The sequence below is a fragment of the Panulirus ornatus genome, chromosome 19, assembly GCF_036320965.1.
Source record: "Panulirus ornatus isolate Po-2019 chromosome 19, ASM3632096v1, whole genome shotgun sequence".
NCBI classification, from domain to species: Eukaryota; Metazoa; Arthropoda; class Malacostraca; order Decapoda; family Palinuridae; genus Panulirus; species Panulirus ornatus.
Window position 1 is genome coordinate 18,114,155 of NC_092242.1, and position 20,410 is coordinate 18,134,564.

The 20,410-nt window shown below is 40.7% G+C and overlaps 1 protein-coding gene across 3 annotated transcripts in view; it reads left to right on the forward strand.

The window, feature by feature from the left end:
• The window catches only part of Synj (synaptojanin), a 267,928-nt gene that overhangs the window by 17,881 nt on the left and 229,637 nt on the right, over positions 1-20,410 (forward strand). For 2 of the 3 annotated variants that reach the window (XM_071673715.1, XM_071673718.1), the window contains exon 2: positions 15,191-15,280. The exons of the other annotated variant lie outside the window; for it this stretch is intronic. In XM_071673715.1, coding sequence (XP_071529816.1) covers positions 15,191-15,280 — 90 coding nt within the window. The remainder of the gene's footprint in view (positions 1-15,190; positions 15,281-20,410) is intronic. 3 annotated transcript variants of the gene reach the window in all.

Consider the following 20,410-nt stretch of genomic DNA (forward strand, 5'->3'; position numbering starts at 1 on the left):
ATCGAGGATGTAAGGCATGTGTATGTGTAGGAAGAGAGGAAAGTGATTGGTTCTCAGTGAATGTAGGTTTGCAGCAGGGGTGTGTGATGTCTCCATGGTTGTTTAATTTGTTTATGGATGGGGTTGTTAGGGAGGTAAATGCAAGAGTTTTGGAAAGAGGGGCAAGTATGAAGTCTGTTGGGGATGAGAGAGCTTGGGAAGTGAGTCAGTTGTTGTTCGCTGATGATACAGTGCTGGTGGCTGATTCATGTGAGAAACTGCAGAAGCTGGTGACTGAGTTTGGTAAAGTGTGTGGAAGAAGAAAGTTAAGAGTAAATGTGAATAAGAGCAAGGTTATTAGGTACAGTAGGGTTGAGGGTCAAGTCAATTGGGAGGTGAGTTTGAATGGAGAAAAACTGGAGGAAGTGAAGTGTTTTAGATATCTGGGAGTGGATCTGGCAGCGGATGGAACCATGGAAGCGGAAGTGGATCATAGGGTGGGGGAGGGGGCGAAAATTCTGGGGGCCTTGAAGAATGTGTGGAAGTCGAGAACATTATCTCGGAAAGCAAAAATGGGTATGTTTGAAGGAATAGTGGTTCCAACAATGTTGTATGGTTGCGAGGCGTGGGCTATGGATAGAGTTGTGCGCAGGAGGATGGATGTGCTGGAAATGAGATGTTTGAGGACAATGTGTGGTGTGAGGTGGTTTGATCGAGTGAGTAACGTAAGGGTAAGAGAAATGTGTGGAAATAAAAAGAGCGTGGTTGAGAGAGCAGAGGAGGGTGTTTTGAAGTGGTTTGGGCACATGGAGAGAATGAGTGAGGAAAGATTGACCAAGAGGATATATGTGTCGGAGGTGGAGGGAACGAGGAGAAGAGGGAGACCAAATTGGAGGTGGAAAGATGGAGTGAAAAAGATTTTGTGTGATCGGGGCCTGAACATGCAGGAGGGTGAAAGGAGGGCAAGGAATAGAGTAAATTGGAGCGATGTGGTATACCGGGGTTGACGTGCTGTCAGTGGATTGAATCAGGGCATGTGAAGCGTCTGGGGAAAACCATGGAAGGCTGTGTAGGTATGTATATTTGCGTGTGTGGACGTATGTATATACATGTGTATGGGGGGGGGGTTGGGCCATTTCTTTCGTCTGTTTCCTTGCGCTACCTCGCAAACGCGGGAGACACCGACAAAGTATAAAAAAAAAAAAAAAAAAAAATATATATATATATATATATATTTTTGTCACTGTCTCCCGCGTTTGCGAGATAGCGCTAGGAAACAGATGAAAGAAATGGCCCAACCTACCCCCATACACATGTATATACATACCTCCACACATGCAAATATACATACATACACAGCTTTCCATGGTTTACCCCAGACGCTTCACATGCCCTGATTCAATCCACTGACAGCACATCAACCCCGGTATACCACATCGATCCAATTCACTCAATTCCTTGCCCTCCTTTCACCCTCCTGCATGTTCAGGCCCCGATCACACAAAATCTTTTTCACTCCATCTTTCCACCTCCAATTCTGCAGTTTCTCACATGAATCAGCCACCAGCGCTGTATCATCAGCGAACAACAACTGACTCACTTGTTGTTCGCTGATGATATATATATATATATATATATATATATATATATATATATATATATATATATATATATATATATATATATATATATATATTTATAAATTTTTCTTTCATACTATTCACCATTTCCTAGCTGCAGAAGCTGGTGACTGAGTTTGGTAAAGTGTGTGAATGAAGAAAGTTAAGAGTAAATGTGAATAAGAGCAAGGTTATTAGGTACAGTAGGGTTGAGGGTCAAGTCAATTGGGAGGTAAGTTTGAATGGAGCAAAACTGGAGGAAGTAAAGTGTTTTAGATATCTGGGAGTGGATCTGGCAGTGGATGGAACCATGGAAGCGGAAGTGGATCATAGGGTGGGGGAGGGGGCGAAAATCCTGGGAGCCTTGAAGAATGTGTGGAAGTCGAGAACATTATCTCGGAAAGCAAAAATGGATATGTTTGAAGGAATAGTGGTTCCAACAATGTTGTATGGTTGCGAGGTGTGGGCTATGGATAGAGTTGTGCAGAGGAGGATGGATGTGCTGGAAATGAGATGTTTGAGGACAATGTGTGGTGTGAGGTGGTTTGATCGAGTAAGTAACGTAAGGGTAAGAGAGATTTGTGGAAATAAAAAGAACGTGGTTGAGAGAGCAGAAGAGGGTGTTTTGAAATGGTTTGGGCACATGGAGAGAATGAGTGAGGAAAGATTGACGAAGAGGATATATGTGTCGGAGGTGGAGGGAACGAGGAGAAGTGGGAGACCAAATTGGAGGTGGAAAGATGGAGTGAAAAAGATTTTGTGTGATCGGGGCCTGAACATGCAGGAGGGTGAAAGGAGTGCAAGGAATAGAGTGAATTGGATCGATGTGGTATACCGGGGTTGACGTGCTGTCAGTGGATTGAATCAGGGCATGTGAAGCATCTGGGGTAAACCATGGAAAGTTGTGTGGGGCCTGGATGTGGAAAGGGAGCTATGGTTTCGGGCATTATTGCGTGACAGCTGGAGAGTGAGTGTGAACGAATGGGGCCTTTGTTGTCTTTTCCTAGTGCTACCTCGCACACATGAGGGGGGAGGGGGATGGTATTCCATGTGTGGCAAGGTGGCGATGGGAATGAATAGGGGCAGACAGTGTGAATTGTGTGCATGGGTATATATGTATGTGTCTGTGTGTGTATATATATGTGTACATTGAGATGTATAGGTATGTATATTTGCATGTGTGGGCATTTGTGTGTGTACATTGTGTATGGGGGTGGGTTGTGCCATTTCTTTTGTCTGTTTCCTTGTGCTACCTCGCAAACGCGGGAGACAGCGACAAAGCAAAGTGAATATAAATAAATATATATATATACATATGGGAGTGGAATTGGCAGTAAATGGAACCAAGGAAGCAGAAGTGAGTCACAGGGTGGGGGCAGGGATGAAGGTTTTGTGAATGATGAAGAATGTGTGGAAAGAGAGAACGTTATCTGGGATGGCAAAAATGGGTATGTTTGAAGGAATAGTAGTTCCAACAATTTCATATGGATGCAAGACATGGGCTATAGAGAGGTTTGTGTGGAGGTGTTAGAAATGAAATGTTTGAGGACAATATGTGATGTGAGGTGATTTGATCAGTTAAGTAATTAAAGGGTAAGGGAGATGTGTGGAAATAAGAAGAGAGCAGAAGAGGGTGTGTTGAAATGGTTTGGATATATGGAGAGAATGAATGAAGAAAGGTTGACAAAGAGGATATATATATATGTCAGAGGTGGAGGTAACAAGGAGAAGCAGGAGACCAAATCGGAGATGGAAGAATGGAGAGAAAAGGATTTGAGTGATTGGGCCTGAACATGCAGGAGGGGTGAAAGGCATGCACAGAACAGAGTGAACTGGAACGCATACATCATTCCATGTGTTATACTGGGGTTGCTGTGCCATCAAGGACTGAATCAGTGCATGAGAAACATCTGGAGTAAACCATGGAAAGGTCTGTGGGGCCTGGATGTGGATATGGAATTGTCATTTTGGTACATTACGCATGACATCTAGAGAATGAATGTAAATGGATGTAGCCTTTTTTCGTCTGTTTTCTTGCACAACCTCACTGACATGGGATGATGATGCTGTTTCCTTTGGGATGGGGTTTCTCCAGGAATGAATGAAGGCAAGCAAGTATAGATATGTAAATGTGTATATATGTATATGTGTATGTATATATGTATATGTTGATATGGATGAAGGCAGCAAGTATGTACATGTGTATATGTATGTATATGTATGTATATGTGCATGTGTGGGCATTTATGTATATACATGTGTAGGTGGGTGGGTTGGGCCATTCCTCATCTGTTTCCTTGTGCTGCCTTACTAATGCGGGAGATGGCGGTTAAGTATGATAAAAAAAAAGTAAGTATATGTATGTGTATGTGTGTGTATGCATATATGTGTGTGTGTATGAGTGGATGGGTCTTTCTTTGCCTGTTATCTGGCACTACCTCACTAACATGAGAACTGGTGATCAGATATACAGATGATCCCCAACTTGCAATTTGGGCTACATTCCAATAAACCCATCTTAATTTGAAAATATCATGTCGATAATACATATGACTTTGTCCATCTATGCTACCAAACATTATAGCTTAGCCTAGCATACCCCTTAAGCATTCTCAGAACACTCACATTATCCTACTGTCAGACAAAATCATTTAACACAAAGCCTGTTTTATGGTAAAATGTTGAATATTGCACCAATGTAAAGTTGAAAAATAATAAATCAAACCATTGTGAGTCAGGATCATATGTAATAATGATGTATGTAATGTGCATTACACATAGCAACTAGAGAATGGATGTAAGCAAATGAGGTTTATTTGTGTTTGTTCACAGTTTTAGCCTGCTAACACAGAAAACAGTGTGGAGGAAGATGGGTGTGTTGGAAAGTAAATGTTTGAGTACATTATGTGGTGTGAGGTGGTTTGATCAAGTGAGTAATAAAAGGGCAAGAGAGAGCTATGGTAATAAAAACGAGTGTTAATGGCTGAAGAGGCTGTGCTGAAATGGTTTGGACTTATGGAGAGAATGAGTGAGGAAAGGTTGACAAAGAGGAAATATGAGTCGGGTGGAGGTAACGAGTAGAAGGGGGAGACCAAATTGGAGATGAAAGGATGGAGTGAAAAAAAATTTGAGTGATCAAGGCTTGAACATGCAGGAGGGTGAAAGGTTTGTACAGTATAGAGTGAATTTGAACAATATGAGATACAGGGATCGACATGCTGTCAATGAGCTAAACTGGAGTGTGTGAAAGGGCTAGGGTAATTCATAGAAAGGTCTTTGGGGCCTGGTTGTGGAGTAGTGCTACTTCCTTATCTCTTGTCCTCTCACCAACCCTGACTTTACTCCTTAGACATTTCCAAACCATTCATCACCCTTACCCTTGAGCATTGTTTCACTTAGAGCCTGAACACCCAGGTTTTTTCATCAAACATGCTACCTATCTCTCCTTTCTTCTCATCTTGGTTACATCCACACATTCAGACACCCAAGCCTGAGCCTTCAAGGAAAATAAGTGCTCCCTGCCTGACTCTTTTTTCTGTTTCCTATTATAGATATTGAAATACAGGAAGGGAAAGGTTTCCTGCCCTCTGCTCCTGCCCCCTTAAGTTGCCTTCTACGACACCCAAGTAATACAGAGGTAGAATTCTTTCTCCCCTACCAAAGTGTATATATATATGTTGGGGTGAGTGAGTGGTGAGAGTAAGTGAGCTTGGAAAGGAGACTTGTGTGAGGAAGCACCAGAAGAGATTGAGAGCAGAATGGAAAAAGGTGAGGGGAAATGACGTAAGGGGAGTGGGGGAGGAATAGAATGTATTTAGGGAAGTAGTGATGGCTTGTGCAAAAGATGCCTGTTGCATGAGAAAGGTGGGAGGTGGGCAGATTAGAAAGGGTAGTGAGTGGTGGGGTGAAGAAGGAAGATTGTGAGTGAAAGGGAAGAGAGAAGCGTTTGGATGATTTTTGCAGGGAAGTAATGCGAATGACTGGGAGATGTATAAAAGAAAGAGGCAGGAGGTCAAGAAAAAGGTGCAAGAAGTGAAAAAGGGCAAATGAGAGTTGGGATGAGAGAGGATCATTAGATTTTAGGGAGAATAAAAAGATGTTTTGGAAAGAGGTAAATAAAGTGCATAATACAAGAGAACAAATGGAAACATCAGTGAAGGGGGCTTCTGGGGAGGTATTAACGAGTAGTGGTGAAGTGAGAAGGAGATGGAGTGAGTCTTTTGAAAGTTTGTTGAATGTGTTTGATAATAGAGTGGCAGATATAGGGTGTTTTGGTCGAAGTGGTGTGCGAAGTGAGAGGGTCAGGGAGAATGATTTGGTAAACATAGAAGAGGTAGTGAAAGCTTTGCGGAAGATCATTATCTTGTAGAAGCGAAGGTGAAGATTTGTAGAGGTTATCAGAAAAGAAGAGAGAATGGTGGGGTGAAAAGAGTGGTGAGAGTAAGTGAGCTTGGGAAGGAGACTTGTGTGAGGAAGTACCGGGAGAGACTGAGTACAGAATGGAAAAAGGTGAGAACAAAGGACGTAAGGGGAGTGGGAGATGAATGGGATCTATTTAGGGAAGCAGTGATGGTTTGAGCAAAAGATGCTTGTGGCATGAGAAGCGTGGGAGGTGGGCAGATTAGAAAGGGTAGTGAGTGGTGGGATGAAGGAGTAAGATTATTAGTGAAAGAGAAGAGAGAGGCATTTGGACGATTTTTGCAGGTAAATAATGCAAATGAGTGGGAGATGTATAAAAGAAAGAGGCAGGAGGTCAAGAGAAAGGTGCAAGAGGTGAAAAAGAGTGCAAATGAGAGTTGGGGTGAGAGAGTATCATTAGATTTTAGGGAGGATAAAAAGATGTTTTGGAAGGAGGTAAATAAAGTGCGTAAGACAAGGGAACAAATGGGAACTTCAGTGAATGGGGCTAATGGGGAGGTGATAACAAGTAGTGGTGATGTAAGAAGGAGATGGAGTGAGTATTTTGAAGGTTTGTTGAATGTGTTTGATGATAGATATAGGGTGTTTTGGTTGAGGTGGTGTGCAAAGTGAGAGGGTTTGGGAAAATGATTTGGTAAACAGAGAAGAGGTAGTAAAAGCTTTGCAGAAGATGAAAGCCAGCAAGGCAGCGGGTTTGGATGGTATTGCAGTGGAATTTATTAAGAAAGGGGGTGACTGTATTGTTGACTGGTTGGTAAAGTTATTTAATGTATGTATGTCTCATGGTGAGGTGCCTGAGGATTGGCGGAATGCTTGCATAGTGCCATTGCACAAAGGCAAAGGGGATAAAAGTGAGTGCTCAAATTACAGAGGTATAAGTTTGTTGAGTATTCCTGGTAAATTATATGGGAGGGTATTGATTGAGAGGGTGAAGGCATTTACAGAGCATCAGATTGGGGAAGAGCAGTGTGGTTTCAGAAGTGGTAGAGGATGTGTGGATCAGGTGTTTGCTTTGAAGAGTGTACGTGAGAAATACTTAGAAAAGCAAATGGATTTGTTTGTAGCATTTATGGATCTGGAGAAGGCATATGATAGAGTTGATAGAGATACTCTGTGGAAGGTATTAAGAATATACAGTGTGGGAGACAAGTTGTTAGAAGCAGTGAAAAGTTTTTATCGAGGATGTAAGGCATGTTTACGCGTAGGAAGAGAGTAAAGTGATTGGTTCTTAGTGAATGTTGGTTTGTGGGAGGTGTGCGTGATGTCTCCATGGTAGTTTAATTTGTTTATGAATGGGGTTGTTAGGGAGGTGAATGCAAGAGTTTTGGAAAGAGGGGCAAGTATGCAGTCTGTTGTGGATGAGAGAGCTTGGGAAGTGAGTCAGTTGTTGTTCGCTGATGATACAGCACTGGTGGCTGATTCGTGTGAGAAATTGCAGAAGCTGGTGACTGAGTTTGGTAAAGTGTGTGAAAGAAGAAAGCTGAGAGTAGATGTGAATAAGAGCAAGGTTATTAGGTACAGTAGGGTTGAAGGGCAAGTCAGTTGGGAGGTAAGTTTGAATGGAGAAAAACTGGAGGAAGTGATTTGGCAGTGGATGGAACCATGGAAGTGGAAGTGAATCATAGGGTGGGGGAGGGGCGAAAGTTCTGGGAGCGTTGAAAAATGTGTGGAAGTTGAGAACGTTATCTTGGAAAGCAAAAATGGGTATGTTTGAAGGAATAGTGGTTCCAACAATGATATATGGTTGCGAGGCATGGGCTATAGATAGAGTTGTGCGGAGGAGGGTGGATGTGTTGGAAATGAGATGTTTGAGGACAGTATGTGGTGTGAGGTGGTTTGATTGAGTAAGTAATGAAAGGGTAAGAGAGATGTGTGGTGGTAAAAATAGTGTGGTAGAGAGAGCAGACGAGATTGTTTTGAAATGGTTTGGTCACATGGCGAGAATGAGTGAGGAAAGATTGACAAAGAGGATATATGTGTCAGAGGTGGAGGGAACATGGAGAAGTGGGAGACCAAATTGGAGGTAGAAAATTGGAGTGAAAAAGATTTTGAGTGATTGGGGCCTGAGCATGCAGGAGGGTGAAAGACATGCAAGGAATAGTGAATTAGAACGATGTGGTATACCGGGGTTGACGTGCTGTCAGTGGATTGAACCTGGGCGTGTGAAGCGTCTGGGGTAAATGCATGGAAATGCATTGTTTAAGGACAGTATGTGGTTCGAGGTTGTTTGATCAATTAAGTAATAGATGGGTAAGACAAAAGCATGATAAGAACTGTGTGATTGAGAGAGCTGAGGAGGGTGTGCTGAAATGGTTTGGACACAGGGAGAATAAGAGAGGAGAGGTTGATGAAGAGGATGTATGTGTCAGAATTGGAGGTGAGAAAGAGATGGGGCAGGCCAGATTGGAGATGGAAGAATGGATTGAAAAATATTTTGAAAGTTAGGGGCCTGAAAAAGCAGGAGGGGGAGGGTATGTATGTGTACTGTACAAGGAGTGATGTGGTAAAGTGGGATGAATCAGGGAAGCAGCTGAGAGAAATTATGGAAAGGTTTGTGGGTCCTGGTTGTGGGTAGTGGCTGTAGCTTCATTGCATTACACATGACAGAAACGGATTGGGTAAAGGCAAATGTGACCTATCTTTTGTTTCTGGGGCCACCTCATTACGAGATTGGGTAAAAGCAAGTGGGGCGTCCTTCTGTTCCTGGAGCTTCTTCGTTAGTGCAGGAAATGGTGAACATTTATGAAAAAATATGCATATGCATTTTCTTTGATGCTTGGGCAGCACATAGGTGATGTACTACACCTTTTGCCATTTTGATGATTACTAACTGTTTGAGTTGAAAAAGTATGGGCAAAAGCATTGTCAGAGCTGCCAGCAGTTGCTTCATGACTCACCGCTTTGCTGTTTACCTCGTCTAAAATTTTAAGAGCCCCAGAGCATATACAGCACTCGTGGTTCTCTGCCAGAGGCATTTTATGCTATATACAGTACGTCAGCATTCAGTGGGTTTAGGAAATCCTGACATTTTTTAAGTTTTTGTTTATTTACATTTTCCCTAGTATGAAACACCAGTCTTGCCAAACATGCATATTCCATATGCATAGTGCCTGCTGATTCAGAATATCCAATGGTTTCCATAATTTTTCACCACTTTGTACACCTCTCCCCTCTCTTTTCTGGTAGCCAAGCCAGTAATGGTTGCCTAGCTACCAGCATCGATTTTGGGTTATGCAGTCAACTTGAAAATTATACTGTATAGCGCTGGTGGCTGATTCATGTGAGAAACTGCAGAAGCTGGTGACTGAGTTTGGTAAAGTGTGTGGAAGAAGAAAGTTAAGAGTAAATGTGAATAAGAGCAAGGTTATTAGGTACAGTAGGGTTGAGGGTCAAGTCAATTGGGAGGTGAGTTTGAATGGAGAAAAACTGGAGGAAGTGAAGTGTTTTAGATATCTGGGAGTGGATCTGGCAGTGGATGGAACCATGGAAGCGGAAGTGGATCATAGGGTGGGGGAGGGGGCGAAAATTCTGGGGGCCTTGAAGAATGTGTGGAAGTCGAGAACATTATCTCGAAAAGCAAAAATGGGTATGTTTGAAGGAATAGTGGTTCCAACAATGTTGTATGGTTGCGAGGCGTGGCCTATGGATAGAGTTGTGCGCAGGAGGATGGATGTGCTGGAAATGAGATGTTTGAGGACAATGTGTGGTGTGAGGTGGTTTGATCGAGTGAGTAACGTAAGGGTAAGAGAGATGTGTGGAAATAAAAAGAGCGTGGTTGAGAGAGCAGAAGAGGGTGTTTTGAAGTGGTTTGGGCACATGGAGAGGATGAGTGAGGAAAGATTGACCAAGAGGGTATATGTGTCGGAGGTGGAGGGAGCAAGGAGAAGAGGGAGACCAAATTGGTGGTGGAAAGATGGAGTGAAAAAGATTTTGTGTGATCGGGGCCTGAACATGCAGGAGGGTGAAAGGAGGGCAAGGAATAGAGTGAATTGGAGCGATGTGGTATACCGGGGTTGACGTGCTGTCAGTGGATTGAATCAAGGCATGTGAAGCATCTGGGGTAAACCATGGAAAGCTGTGTAGGTATGTATATTTGCGTGTGTGGACGTATGTATATACATGTGTATGGGGGGGGGTTGGGCCATTTCTTTCGTCTGTTTCCTTGCGCTACCTCGCAAACGCGGGAGACAGCGACAAAGTATAAAAAAAAAAAAAAAAAAAGTTTGGGAATGAGGCTGTTTTGAGATATGGCAGTATTTTAACCAGTGAGATAAGAGATGCTACTACTGTGGAAAGAAAGAAGCTTGGGATTGGGAAAAGTATTGAGTTTCAGCACCATGAGGGGTACTCTAGTTTTACTGGAGTAGCCAAGTCTCACCCCACCTTCTCATGGTGACCTTGTCAGTACATCCCTTAGGGGTGGAACTAAAGGGGGAGGCATTGTCTGGTTACATCGGGGCAATAGTTTTAGATTTGAACAAACACCGTAGGTGTACTATTACTTATAGTTTTGACAATTTTTGAGCCTTGCTGCCTCTGGAAACACTGCACTGGAGTTACCTTCTTACAGTAACATGTCAAGGGTGAGGCACAAAAGTCTAAGAAGCAGCAGTGGAGTGTACCATTTATGCCAAGGGTTGGAAGGAACAAGTGATTGAGGGTGATGGAATCGAATTTGAATGGGATGACTGGGGAAAATAGGAGAGAGATTGTGGAGAGGTGTAGAAGTTGTAGCGTGGATGTGCTAGGGATTGGGGAAACCCATATCCTTGGGTAGGATGTGTGGAGTGCAAATGGAAATGTTGAATGCAAGTTATGGGAGGGCATGAAAGGAGGTGCAGTATGGACGGGAATGATTGGAAAATATCAGGGAAGAGAAAAAGAAGGATGTTCATTTCTGCTATCACCAAGAGTATGGGAGGGTGTTACAGAGCATGGATGGAATGAATCAAGAATAGCGTGGGTGAAAGGAAAGATTGGGATTGTGAAATGGCTATGGGTATGTGTATATGTGCTTGTGAAAATGAAGACTGGAAAAGATAAGGATGAAATGAGGCATCCGAATGATTGCATTAACAGTCTTGAGAATGAGAGGAACGTGGTTGTATTGGGTGATATGAATGCAAAAGTAAGACGTGATAGAATTGGTGAGATAGTCGGTAAATAAGGAGTGCCCAGAGTAAATGAGAATGGATGCTATTGTATGGATATTTGTGCTGAAAGTTCATTCCTTGCAAACTCCTTTTCTGAGCATAAGATGATCCTCAGATATACATGGATGAGGAATAATTGAAGAGAAGAACAAAAGGCTTTTAGTGACTATATGGCAGTGGATGAAAAATTGAGAAAGGCTGTGCTGGATGTTAGAGTCGTGAGAGGATTTTTTTTTGAGATTCTGACCATTTCACAGTTCTTTTAGGGATGATGATCATGGAGAAGTGGAGATATAGTGTAAGGAAGAATGGAGGGATGAAAGTGTTGGCAAGCAAGATGAATCAGGAAAAATATAGGGAGGAGTATGAAAGGAAGGTAACTGAAAGCTTAGATGGAAGTTGCAGTGAATATTGGAATTCAGTCATGTGAATGAGGTGTTTGAAATGTTTAGAGAAAAACTAGTAGATGTTGTAGAATTAGTAGTTGGATAGAAGGTGGTGAAATACAGGAATAAAAAGAGCAATGCATGATGGACAAAAGAGATTAGAAATGCTGTGGGAGAGAAGAAAAAGACACATGTTAGAGTGATCAAAAGGAATGTACCTGTGGAAGTTCAGCAAAGGAGGAGGGAAGAACACAAAATATGTAAGCAGAATTTTGAGAAGCTGATAGGGGAAAGCAAAGGAAGAGTAGATGAAGATTTTGGAAGAAAGCTAAGTGAAAAGTTTCGAGATAATAAGAAACTATACTGGAAGGAGATGAAAAAGGAAAGAGGTGGATGTTGATGTGAGTGGAAAGAGTTGATGTGAGAATTAAGGAAGGGGAATTACTGAATCAAAAGGAGGAAGTGAAAGGAAGATGGAGAGTATTTTGAAGAACTAGTGAATGTGGGGGAGTGGGAGCAGCAGTTGTTATATGCTTGGGTATGGAGGAGGGAAGGAAGAGGATACAAATGCTGGGATGTATAGCAAAGAGGAAGGTAAGAAGGGCAATAATGAGGTTGAAGGTAGAAAAGGCACCTGAAATGAATGGGATTATGGCTGAAATGCTGAAGAATGGAGGAGAAAGTGTGATGAGTGGATGCATCTCATTGGTAATTTAGCATGGAAACAGAAGGTTGTGCTGAAGGATTGGGTGAAAACTGTTATTGTTCCATTATTTAAAGGGAAAGGTGTGAAGGATGTATGAAGAACTCATAGGGAATAAGTATGTTAAGTATACCAGAAAATGTGTATGCCAGAATATTATTTGACAGAGTGATGGAAGTGACTGAATACTGAAAAAGTGAAGAGCAAGGGGGTTTTAGGAAAGGTAGAGGATGGGTGGATCAGGTTTTTGTAGTAAAGATGACAGTGGAAAAGTACTTAGCAAAAGGTAAGAAATTGTATGCAACTTTTATGGATCTGCAGAAAGTGCATGACATAGTCAAGTGAAATGCTTTATGGGATGTGTTAAGGATGTATGGTATTAGGGAAAACTGTTGGATGATGTAAAAGACTTCTATAGAGGAGCTAATGCGTGTGCAAGAGTGGATGGAGAGCTGAGCGAGAGTCTTGGGATACATGTAGGTTTGAGGCAGGGCTGTGTGATATCACCATGGCTTTTTGAAATATATAGATGGAGTAATAAGAGTGATGAAAGCAAACCTAGGGAAAATGGATGCAAAGATGTAGTGTGGTGGTGAGATATGGTGGCTAGTGGCAAGCTTATCTGAAGATGTTACTGTGTTATTTGTGGAGAGTGAAGAGGAATTGCAGAAGGTTGTAAGTGCATTTTATAGTGTGTGTAAGTGGAGGAGATTGTGGGTAAAAACAAGTTAAAGTAAAGTAATGGTGTTTGAAAGGAAACAGAGTGAAAGTATAGGTCTTGTAAAACCATATAGAGCAAAAGAAAGAAGTGTACTAAATTGTGCTGTGGATATGTTGAGAAAAAGGCTGGAAGAAGTGATGGAATTTGTGTATCAGGGAGCTGTCTTGGGTAAGTGAGGTTGTATGGAAGGAGAGATAAGGGAGAGAGCAGTACAGGGTAGGAGAGACATTGGGTCCCTTAAAAGAATAATGAATGGTGGAGGTGTAAGTATGGAAGTGAGGAGAGGGTTTAAGGACAGCATAGTCCTCCCAATCCTGACCTATGCAGTCAAAACATGGATGTGGAATGAGGCACAGAGGTTAAGAATCCAGGCTGTGGAAATGAGCTATTTGAGAAGAGCATGTGGTGTGACTAGATGGAATGAAGAAAGAAATGAAAGGGTGTATGAGAGATGTGGTATGGGAATGAATTGTGGAGTGGTTGAATGGGTGAATTGTAATACTTTGAGGTGATTTGGGCATATGGAAAGGAAGCAAGTTTACTAGGAGAGTGTATGGTAGCTCAATTAATGTGGATGGTTTGAGCGGCAGACCAGCTGTGACATGGGCAAATAGGGAGAAGGACTACTGGAGGGAGAGAAACAGAGGGAGAATGCATAGAATGGTGTGTGTGAGGGAGGCATGTGAGGATAGGGATATGTGGAGACTCTTTTGTTGTGGCCAGCCCTTTATGGGAGTTCTCGGAGGGAACTGTCATCAGAGATATGAATAGGTAGATAGATAGACAGTATCTGAAGACTTTTTCTCTTGCTTTGCTTATGACAGTATTAATGTCAGTAGCATTATTGCTTCATGAATAGTGGTTTTCAGGAACTTTTAGCTGTAATACTTAACATTTTGGCATATGTGTAGTACATTTAGAGGGTTTTACTAAGGAGACATGTAGCTTCATCACAGTGTAAATGGGATTTGACATGTCTCTTAGATCTTTTGTTATTTATTCTCATTGGCAGTTGGTTCTGAAATGTTTCATATGAAAATTCTGTTCCTTATACAGTACTTTAGGGATTAGAAGGAAAAGTGTCATGTGATGTACAGGTATAGAATTTACTTCAGTTAGAGGACTACCATTTGGATAAAGGCTCCAAATACAAAGTTTCTCACTAATGGAGATTGTGGTATTCAGGAGTGAAATTTTTTTTTTATTAAAGTACCAGGAAATATCTTCATAGAAGCATCATTATTTCTCTCTAGTTAAAAACTCTCGAAAATATTTCTTGATCTCAAGGAATGATACTGAGACGTTTGGTTTGATTATATTTATCCAAGCTCCTTCAAGCCTTTATCAGCAAGAGTATCTCTTGGTGGTTCTAGTAATGGGATGTACTTTTACTTCTTAGGATCTGTGCTATTGAGCTTTTACTCTTTCCCTGTAAGGAACCTTTATTTGCGTGAGATTAGCAAGAAGAATTTGTGGCTTTGACTAAGCACTTTGGTTCTTCAGCACTGTATATGTTTGGAGGTGTGTAAAATCTCCTTGTGTGGCTTTCATTATGCTGCTTTCAGGAAAGAATAGTCTAGAGTGGGATGTAAATCATCACAGAGGTTGAGTTTTTCTTTTTTTATCAGATTTTCCTTTAGGTCTCCCCTTCTCTTTATTAGTATGCTTGTAAATGCTCATAGAGTTCTGTTCATACATGAGAAATGTAGGGTAGGTTTTGAAGAATAAAAACCAATTTCTCTAATGATGGTAAAGCCCTGTGAGCATCCATTTAATTTCCTACTCCTTCCTTCTCTTCCTGTTTTTGAAAGCCCTTTTTTGAATCTGGACAGTAACAGGTTTTAGGCAGATGCTGAAGATTAGTGAATGAATGGTGTTGGCTCACATCTCACCGTGTGATCTTTATGCTGTGACATCATATGTCCAGGCAGGTTACTCTTGGTTCCTGTAGTCCCTGTGAATAAACGTCTGCTGACATTGTCTGTTTTGTGCTGGACATAGGAGAAGAAGGCTTATGAATTTACCCCAATTTAGGTGGTAATATTGTGTCTTAACCCCCACATTTTCTTGCCTTACAGTGTCCAATAAACTTGTAGTTAAAGTAAGATTAACATTATGAAGAGTGTATCCCACTTTGATTCCTGCAATAAAAGCTTACAAGAATGATGTTGTAGCAGTTACATGTTCTCATAGTCTGTATTTTTCAACAGCACATCCAGAAACGGATGCCATCCGTGGTGATCACTATGGCCGATTGCTGGACGCTTATGCCTGCTTGGGGGTCCTCCAGGTTTGCCCCCGTATGTGTTATCTTTTCTTTCATTTTTTTTCAGATTGCAGGAACATGCAGTTGAGAATATTAGAACTGTCAGCTCAAAGGGAATGTGTGTTGTGTTATCAACTAAATGACATTTATGTATATTACTGGTAACATTGCTTGTATCTTTATTTAATCTTTAGTTAAGGTTGTTATGTAATGCTTAATTGTAATATTCAGTAAGTTCTTGATATTTGCTGAAATAATCTGGCTAATAAGTTTTCAGTATATAGCTTTTTGATATGAACAGAATTTAATGAATATTGATGGAGGATATATTCCACCCCCTAAAATTGTTTCTTGATACAGCAAATAGGGTATTTTATGAATATTTTGAAAGAAAGTATCATGCAGAAAATATCATAGGCCACAAAGTGTTATAGTAGTGTTTAAGATTTTTTCATCACTTAAAGTGCTGACACTCAGATCTTGAAATGGCTGTTTAAAGATTTGATGAAGTTTCTTTGTTTCAAATTTATTAGGAGTAAAAAATAGTTTTAAGCAATATTGGGAATTATGGATGTTGTTGTCCAACTGATTCCTTTTTGGAAGAAAATAGCCACAAACTTCATCTTTCAGAACAGTTTCCTACTTGTGGTAATTTAGTAAAAGTATGTGCCAGGTAGACTTTAGATTCAGTTTGTCCTTTCCAGGAGCAAGCTTGTATCATCATCTAGTGAAGTATTGATTAATTTCAAAAATTTTATTTGGCTTGGATTGTGTGCACTTGGATGGGTTCTTTACTTCCTCCAAGGAAAACATTTGTGGACTATGCTATTGTTTCATTAGTCTGAACCCAGTTCATAGTGTGTAGGCATCCATGAGGGCAATTCATTCCAATGATATTACAAGGTTACAGGCTAAGTTTATGTGCCTTTGATAAGACACAGGTGGGGCCATGAGTCTTCAGAAGTTCATGTAAGTGAAAACTTTTTACAAGAAGAGCAAAAGTCCTTACAACTCCACTGTTAAGCTGTGGTTCCCAAGTTCCTGTATTATCATTAACTCTACACTGCTCTGTTCCTCATATGAGGAATCACCATGGACTTCTCTGTGTCTCATATAAGGTTTGATGATTCTTGCACTAGAGTACCCCTCTGCCAGTAACCTGCTTAGGGTATGGCAGTAAAGGCTAAGAAACAGCTCTGGAATTCATCAGCTAAGGAGATTCTTTTGCTGTGGCCACCTCCTTGAGGGTTTTTCTGAGGGAATGGGCATAAGAGATATTGATAGAGAGTTAAGTTTAATGCCTTTAAGACCTAGTTTCTACTCGTACCTCTATCAAATCTTCACAACTCTCATCTCTCCTTTGACATTCTGTAATTCCACCTCTTGACTCAATGAACATACTTGGTATTACTGTATTACTCTTTCTTGGAAACCCCACATTATGGAAGTAGCTAAGTATGCGTTTAGAAAACTAGCTGTTTAGGCATCAAAATTTCTTTTCTTCTGAACAGTTGCTTCATTCATACAAAAGATTGATTCGTCCATGTATGGGGTTCTGTTCTCACATCTAGTGTGATTCTAGCTCAGCGATGTAACAAAACAGAAGCAGTCATACCTATAAACTCTCCCTGGCTAACTTCCAGTCTTGACCCACTTGCCCTAAGCTGCAGTGCTGCTTCAATTTCCCTCTTTTATAAGTATTACTTTGGTTATTGCTCCTGAGAGGTTGCTGCTTGTGTGCTCTTACCACTAGACCACATGATACTCAGCAGGCTGCTGCATTGCATGATTACTATGTGGCCATTGGCTACTCTAGGTGGGCCATTTTGATAACTGTTCCTTTCCCTGCACCTCGAAGCTTTGGTACACTACCATCTTGTGTGTTTGCCAATAACTGTGGCCTAGCACATTTTAAATGATAGGGTTTTCACTTCCTCCAAAATTTGTAAATACTCTCCCTTGTCTGGTCTTTTTCCCTTTCATAATCCTCTCTATATTTTGTTTAAGGCCTGGCCTTGATGTGGATTTTTGTCTGTGACTGGAGCTTCTAATATAAAGAAATAAAGTTCTTGCCCACATTTGACTTTTTAGTTGATAAAAGACTCCATCTCTTACCTATAACTGTCATTAGCAACCTGACAACACATTTAGAAACTAACATGCATCACAGTTACCCATATAATCATTATAATTATCAGATGTAGTGTAATTGCGTCATCATAGTGGGAATCCCTCATTTGTTCTCCAAATGCTACAGTTTTTCATATTATGGAATATTTTTCGTTTGTGTGTATATTTATTGGAAGTGAGGTTATTTTTTTCGTTTATTCATGTAAACAGCATTCTGTGTGCATAAATGATAAGTAAACATGTAAGTAATGTGTATGATATATGATAGATATGTAAAGTACATGAATATATATGTAATTGATACTTATGGTTTATGTAGAATCACACATGTAAAACATTAACAATCATTTTATACAGTGTCTATCTAAATATCTAACCCATATTCCCAACTGGAACTACCTTAAGGGGGTGGTCGCAGCAATAGTCTCCATAACTAGTAAATTCCAGTGCCACTTCTTAACCTTTAGAGCCTCGCACTTAACAGACTACTGGCAGAGGGCAATTCTAACGCAATGTTTGTAGAGGCTCCAACTTAATGTTTCTAGTGATTGCCTTTACCCAATGCTCCTGTCAAATATTCCTACCTACTGATTCTACCTAATGTTTCTAATTAAAGCTCTTGCATAAATGTTCTCACCTACTACTTCTGTCTGTTGCTCTTTACATTTTACCAAAAGGTAGAGCTTTGTACAGTGCTGACTTCAGGAAAAGCTAGAGTTATGAAGGATGAGATGTGAGAATTAAGTGTTGTCAAGTATTGTATATGACAAGGAGAGATTGTATGTTTCTAGACTGAATGCCAGTAGTTCACATCTGGGTGAGGCAGAAAGAAATGACAGCTACCAGAGTCAGAGGATTGCAACTTAACAACCACTGAATTGCTGGATCATTACACAGGCATCAATATCCCTGTGATACCCAGGCGGGTAGTACTGGTAATATACTTCCCAGGTTGTTGGCCAGCTACTATCTACTGTCATTTTACACTTTCATTGATAAGGTGGATCTATGCTGCATTCTATGCTTACTTGAATTAGATGCATCTATGTTATCATCCTCCCTTTGACTCAGTGCCCTTTTACACCAGTTTTAAAGTATTTCTTACTTTTTTAGGTATTTTCTTCAATAACATATGTTATAATAGAGATAATCTCATGAGGGAAAGGATTTATATTTTATTTTGTGCATTGATTGAGCATCATTTCATTTGAATCACAGTTTGTGATGAACAAGGCTATATAATCAGATTTTCTCATACCTTCAAGGAGTATGCAGTATTTTGGGGACCATGACAACAGGGGAAGTTGTTTAACTGGATTCTTTCTTTGGGGGTGAACCCATATGTGAGTCCAGTCTCACTGTGAATGGTTTCTTAACTACATTGGTTTCTCTTAAGTTCAACAGGGGACATTGACTGTAGGGGCCTTGATTGCAATTTGAAATTGTTAGAACCATATTTACTTCTTTTCTTCCTTAAACCAGGTGAAAGCTCCCTAAAAACTGTTTAATTTGTTGGGGTTACTTATTTTGATAGTCCCAAATGGGATGGACATTCTTGGTGTCAGAAATTCTTCAGTTATGCACTTTCCCTTTGCTGATTCCATTAAGCACTAAACCACCTCACATGGGGGTAGGAACTCTGCACTTAGGTTTGAACTTAAACATGGATTTCCTCACACATTTGCTTCCTGAAAGAAGTTGTGTGATATTTACTTGCTTCACATTTTTCATGCATCTACTTAGGCAATATCAGTTAGTTTTGGAACCTTTTAATGTGTTCCTTATGATTTAGATTCCTAGGAAAAAGTTTTAAAAGATTGCCTTCAGGTCCCATTGTCAGGGACTTAGTAAGTGACTGTTTTGGGAAATACCAGGGATTAGTTCTTGGATTCTTCTACTTGGGGACCCCTAGCCCTTTCCAGCAACCTAAGTGGGGTTGTGTAACGTTATATTGGTGATCAGTCAAGGATCTCATTTGTGAAAGCATGTCTTGGATTAAGTTTTTTGAACCCAGGGTTTGGGAAAGTTAGGTATTTAAACTTTGAATACCCTTATGCTGCCCTTTCAAGGACTACTTTTGAAGAACTTTTGTCTTCTATCTGGTTCCATATCTAAGAGAATACTGTGGATCTTAAAAGATCAGCAAGTGATTACCTCTTTCATTGAAGATATTTTCAATTTGGTTAGAGGCTGGTTTTGTTTGGCCCAAATTATCCAGTTTATAAGAACCCTTTCAGTGATATATTAGCCTTTGAGAGGAAGCTTTTCTTGGAGGAGTTTTCCAGAGATCTTTTGTCAACCATACTTTGTTATGGACACTGAGAATTGATTTTATGGAGGCCTGCCTATTGCTAGGCAGAGGATCAATGATCTGCTGCAACTTAACCTGTATGTATGTTTGTGGTCATCTTTTTCTTTAAAAAGTTTTTCTTTATCTCCCCCTCCATGCTATTATGCCATTGTGGCATATGGGATGTACAGATTCTTGAGAGAAAAGTGTTTTGAAGAATGGAAAGCAGTTTTTTTTCTGGGTCCATGTTCTGAGTAAATTTTCTGATTGTTTTGCCTCACCCTGCCTTCCTTCTTCAAAGAACATTTCGCTTAGCTGACAGAGGTCACTGTTAAAGTAATGTTATTGTTGTGAAGAATTATGTGGTGGCCAACTTGGTGTGGCCTGGTGGGTGGCAGGTTGATGATGTCATCACCCAATGACTGCCAGTTAGCTAAATTAAGCTTCTTCTGCAACCATTGTTTGGGTGGTTTGCTATGGGTGAAAATGTATAATATTCACCAGAAGTTGAGGGGTTAGAGTCTCCTAACCCCTGGAGATCCATGGAGGTGTTCTCATAGCTCGAGGCACACCACCATTGAGAGTTTTTAATTTTATAAAAATTTCTCACACTAATAATTTTTCAAAGCACACACATGGTCCACACATTTCCTATAACTCCTGAAGCCGCATTACCCTTCCTCATTCTGATACTTAATGTGTGCCACCACCCTCTCTATTGCCACTTTCCCTCATTAGTCTGGC